General features: G+C 34.7%; 1 protein-coding gene across 1 annotated transcript in view; it reads right to left on the bottom strand.

Moving 5' to 3' along the window:
* The window catches only part of LOC306857482 (cadherin-12-like), a gene marked incomplete at its 5' end in the record, with an annotated part of 225,742 nt that overhangs the window by 19,413 nt on the left and 200,329 nt on the right, over positions 1–6,000 (bottom strand). Inside the window, one exon of the mRNA XM_079397461.1 lies at positions 2,166–2,302. Within this exon, the coding sequence (XP_079253587.1) occupies positions 2,166–2,302 (137 nt within the window). The remainder of the gene's footprint in view (positions 1–2,165; positions 2,303–6,000) is intronic.

The raw sequence follows: 6,000 nt of genomic DNA, 5'->3' as shown, positions 1-6,000 counted from the left end.
CATTCAAGCGTTTAAAAAGAATGCATGAAACTATAATAAAATGTTTTTGTTTACAAGCAGATACCCTGTTCTTTCTTTTGATGTTTTGTATGTTCAGATATTTGTACAATAAAATCTATACAAATTAATAGATAAATAGGGACATAGTAGTATGCTTAAAGTATAATGTAAAGTTCACTTAAAGAAAACTTAAGAGTATACTTGCAGTATAAAAGTACTAAACTAGTAGTTTACTGAGACTATACTTCAAGTGTACTAAAACGCTACTACAAGTATTTAATTAGTAAACTATCAGTATACCTATGTTCACTTTTATTATAGTTGCAGTACAAGCTAAAAACATTGATGTAAACTAGTTGTGTACTCAAAGTTTACTACTGTTATACTTAAAAGTGTACTTATATATACTAGAAAGTGGGCCAATTTAGTCCCAAGGAGTATTGAAACAGTACACTTACAAGTATACTACTAGTACACTGATATTTGTTTACTTACTACATAAAGCATACTTAAAGCATACTTGAACTTTACTTAAGTATACTTAATAAAATAAACTTGAAGTATACTACTTTTTGGTAAGGGTATGAAGAATAAACATATACTTTTGAATAAGATTGACTATATTTTGTCTTCTTTTTTTGTCATATCTAGTTTAGCCATGAGTTATGAATATCAGACTATGTGCTCTGTGATTTCTCTGAATCCATCTGGGCCAAACGAACAGAATGTAAAACAGTCTAAAAGACACTGCTAGTGAATACAACGAGTAAAAATGAAGCTTCTAACACATGGTGGACAATTCCCATTGCAGAACAGGAGTGAAGTTTAACAGCCCCGTCTTAGCTTTAGTCTCAAATTAGCTTTAGAAATCACAATTAGCATATCACCAGTGCAACCTTGAGAGACAGTGAGTAATAACCGTTACCATGGTGATGAAGGCTCAACTTTTAATGACCTCTCATCCCCATTCCGTCTTAATGAATGGGAGTCGCCGCGTTTGTAATTTTGATTGAGCACCACATATTCTCCAAGATAATGGCGTTGGGGACTTCTTGGAGGATTTGATGACTTGATGACGATGGATTTGCTTATTTACGTGGTGATTCAATCCACAGATCTTTTCCGACACAAACGCAATTACAGCAATGACATCTTTGACGCTGCCGCTTGATCGCCTTTCAAATTACTTCCTAAAAAAGTCAATATGAAATGCAATGTGTAAACTATATATATATATATATATATATATATATATATATATATATATATATATATATATATATATGTGTAAAAATGATGAGATAAATGTCATACTTATGAAATAAAATAAATTATGACAAAACAATCATGATATGCTGAGTCATAATTATGATATAAAAAAAATCTAAATGATGACATACTAAGTTGAGAGATAAAGGGGAAATTGATTTTGAAATTAAGTCATAATTATGACATATAAAGTGAATTATGACATGTAAATGAATGATGTTGACTTGCATCCTAATTTTCACTTAGTATGTCATAATTTTAACCTTCATCCCATAATTATGATTTTTAAGTCATTATTATGTTTTACCAAAGAATGAATATTTTTTCTTATGTGGCGAAAATTTGGAAAATGTCTTATTTTCACTAAACATGGGATATTTAACCTGAAAACAACGCCAAAAAAATCAAACTAGCTAAACTAAACTAACTAAAAATGTAGACTAGAAACTTTGCAATTGATTGGTTGCAACTGAGGTGACTAAAAAAATAAAATTCACTGAAGGGCGAATAATGTTATAATGTAATATATTATATAAAAGAGCAATTATGGATATGTGCAACTGACTTTAAAACAAAGATTTAGTTGTATCATTGTTGTCTTATCATTGAGTCTTCAATAAATGACCACCTTGATGGCAAGGAACAATTAATTCCCCAGTAGTTTCAGAACATTGAAATACATCAATTGTTAAATTCACTAAGTCAAGGAGAAAGGAAAGACACTGTAATAATGATACATATTCAAGGAGAGTCATCATACTTTATGAATGCTCGTAAAATGCAGACTTTAAAGGAATTTGCTGCTGACTGCACTGCGATGGGTCACCGTAAATCAGTCCACAAAAAATCCTAGCATTTAAGACAACTCAGCTTTTATGAATCACAGCCATACTTACTAACTTTAGTGGCCACAACTGAAATGTTGTGCTGGGCTATACTCTCCCTGTCCAGAAGCTCGTTGGTGGAGATGGTTCCTCTGACAGGATCGATGTCAAAGAAGCTGTCCAGGTCACTCTTCCAGTCGATGGAATACCTGAAGAACAGAGAACAGATTTAGGGTCAACTTTACCAATAGCTTGCACCAACACAAACCCTATTCTGGCTTTAAAAACTACTGTCAATATTTACTAAGGACAAGCGGTGAAAAATTAGAGTTGAAAAGGCATGGACACATTTATTTTTGCTGCTGAACTTATTGCCCTTTCCCTTTGTATGGGGGGAGATCATGCACTGTGATTTACTAAGGCTTTACTAATTCATTTATTGGTATTTGCGCCATAATTTAACGCCCCCATACAAGCACGTTTTAACACATTTTGTGCCTGTGTTGTTGGAGGATTCCCTGCACCTGATTATAATCGGCTCCACTTACGCTAAGTAGTGCTGCTCCTGGTAGATGGCATTTGTCATTATGGAAATTATCTTCTGCGTCTCTGTTCTTTAATTTGCACACTGTCAGTAAATCAACTGCAAAACTTTACACTCCCATCAGCGCTTTTATGGGATTGCGGTCTCACACTAATTTGGCCTGTTTAGTAAATATGGCCCTTTGTCTTAAGGTGTGTTTATACTTGTAGTTCGGTTCTCTCTGGTTATTTTAGTCCTGACCAAAAAATTTAATAATTTAGTCCTGGCATTCACTCTCTCATTTTTAAGTATAAGTATAGGCCTACAGTCACAAACCAGACTTTTATGATGCATGTTTAGCAACTAAAGCAATTATGTGCTGGAATAAATGCACTTGTTCTTTTTGCATACACACTCTTAAAAATAAAGGTGCTTCAAAAGGTTCTTCACAGCGATGCCATAGAAGAACCATTTTTGGTTCCTCAAAGAACCATTCAGTCAAAGGTTTTTTAAACAACCATCTCTTTCTTAATTTTTCATAATCTGAAGAACCTCAGATTATCTTCGGATGTTAAAGGTTCTTTATGGAACCATTTATATCGTGAAGCACCTTTATTTTTAAGAGTGCATATGGTGGTATTTTTACCTGCTGATAACTCCTGCAGAGCTTTAAGGAGTCGAGTGCCAGGAATTCATTGCACACACAAATGAAGATCTGCTGCAAAGAGACGGTGGTTCTGTTACCTGTACCGAACTGTAATGATTAATATACTGTACTGTTGCTTCCATAATGAGAATAATGTTGCTTGAGCATTCTATCCTTTTCAGGGTCGCATCTTGTGACATCCCATCCTGTTTTGGGTTCGTTTAGGTGTCTTTGGTCCGTGTTGCATTCATATATCGATCGAGCTGCACCAGAGTTCATTTCGAGTTCATTGTTTGGCACGCACCAAGGTTCATATGGCAGTGTTCACGCTTATTCAAATGAACCACAATAATAGTGCAATTTCACAAGTGTTCATTTCAATGGTACCAATTGCAAATGTAAACACGCCCTTACATACACTACCTTTGAGGAGCATTTTCACCTTAACTAGGCTAGGTACTACTAGATTAGTACCATAGATGGAATCATACTCGAGTATATTTTTTCTCATTTTCTCTTCCTCGCAGTTTTGCACTGTGCACATTTGATTTAGTCATGCGGCAAGCCAGCATGAAAATATTATGCACTCTAATGAAGTGCGATGTGTGGGTCTAGTTTTGAACAGCTGTGAACATCGGTGTAATGGCTTAGCAACCTTGTTAACGGACCCCATAACCGTTCTCAGGTGGTATTTTACATGTGTCTCGGTGAAACTTTGCATCCCAGTATGCATGAATATGAATAACTTTGAAAAAGTCAGGTTTTCATTGACTTTCTTCACATTCTACTTGACGCTTTGGACTCATTCTCTCACTAACACTCTAACAAACCTGTTCTGAACTCTAGACACATTAATGCAGACTGATATTTTCAACGCTGCTTATTTATTTATTTGTGGCTTGACCTAGAATTGAGCAGAGAAATTAAGTGGGAGTTACGGTGTTTATATTTTCCACATTTCAGCGGCTGCCTTGTTAAATTCACTCAAAAGGTGGTCAACAAAAAACATCTGAGGATTTTGTGCATTTGCATTGGATTCTCAACAAAAGTCTTTGATGTTGTGATTCACAACCGTTAGGAGGCCCGATTCTCCATAATAATCATCATAAATACCATACAGAGACTGCAGCTGTGGCAATGTAATGCATATAAAACCGACTCATCTGGAATTTGTGTTAATATAGCACTTTCAAAACACGAAACATTTGGGAAAAGAAAAGATCTCTCAGAAACCATCTCAGAGTCATGTGGCATCATGTATGAGAGAGAAGAAAGACTAAAATGCTCTTGCATTGTCATCATAGGCTTATTTTTAGGCTAAATATTTAATATGAAGATCAAACAAGATTGGAAAACAGTACATGCAACCTTTTTTAAATATTTAAAAATGTTCATTATAGAATCTTCATGTTCTATTTAATGTTCTATCAGGCCAATTTAGTTTAAATTTTATGTTTTTTTTTTGTTTTTTTTTCTAAGAGCCACAGAAGTTTTAGTTGATTTCCAATTAACTGATGATTAACCTAATTTATCTGAGCAAATATTTTTTTTTTTATATTATTTTATTTAAATTTTTTTAAACAGCCAATGCTGTTGCTACACGAAAAATGCTTCAAACTGAATTTCAATATGCTGCTTCATTAATCTTTACAAGACTACGAGATTACAAAACAAACAGACTGATGAACAAATTATTCATTGTAGAAAGTAGTTAGAGACTGGCTCGACAGACCCTTGGCGGTGCAGAGAGATGAAGCAGAACATCAAATTTGTCCTATTTTGACTCTCTGTTCTATTCCTGAAGTAGGAGGACGTGAGAGTCAGTTAAATAACCGTGCATCTCCTGAATTTGACTTCTTATTAACTGTTAGTGAATTGAACAGGACAGTCACTGTAATCAGGGGTCATGCAATCAGAAGTGTCACTATATTCAAGTATCAACTCACAAATGAAACATTAATAAGCTTTTGGAAAAAGAAAGCAAGAGCTCTGGGTTGATTTGGCTGAAACTGCAGCTTTGCTGGGCCCGATATTCCAAATGTGTAATGAGATAAATATCCCAGAGGAAAAGCTGAGTAGGCCTATGTTAAAAACAAACATTCATAAATACAGAAACATCCAAGGACAAATTGATATAAAATCAACATGAAATGCTGTTCAAAACCCATTTTGCTTTCATAATATGATTCATTTACAAGTGCAGTTCTAAAAAAAATGCTAGAAGTTTTCAAAAATAAACATTTTATTTTCTTTGAAAAACACTGATGAATTATGCAAGCATTTAGAACGATAAGAGGGTCAGTTTTGATTTCACGTTGACCTTTATCTGTTCTATCATCTTGGTTCTAGTCTGTACTTCCCTGATCACTCCAGGAGCTCTATAGCATTACTAATGCAAATGCCTCTTATGGATGAACCTCGTATGTTGTATTTCCTAATTTCTCAGTCACTTTGGTTAAAAGCTTCTTCTAAATGAAGAAACGTCAATGCAATTTACTGTACAGAAGTCTACATTCCTTATACCAGTTCATTTTGCTAACTGTGGGGCTCTGAACTCTTCTTTGGTTGATTTACCTCAAGAGAGGTTTCAGTGAACTTTAGTGCATGCGAACAACACAGCGTTGGACAAATGTAGTTTTTTCATAAGTTTGTCCATTTCTGGTCTCTCTGCAGCTCTTTTCTTGACCCCTGGAGCTTGGAGAAAACTTAAAAAGCTTTGGTGGAAGTCGCAGATACCT

Source organism: Barbus barbus, assembly GCF_936440315.1.
Source record: "Barbus barbus genome assembly, chromosome: 38".
Taxonomy (NCBI): domain Eukaryota; kingdom Metazoa; phylum Chordata; class Actinopteri; order Cypriniformes; family Cyprinidae; genus Barbus; species Barbus barbus.
This window is presented reverse-complemented; position numbering and strand designations above follow the sequence as displayed.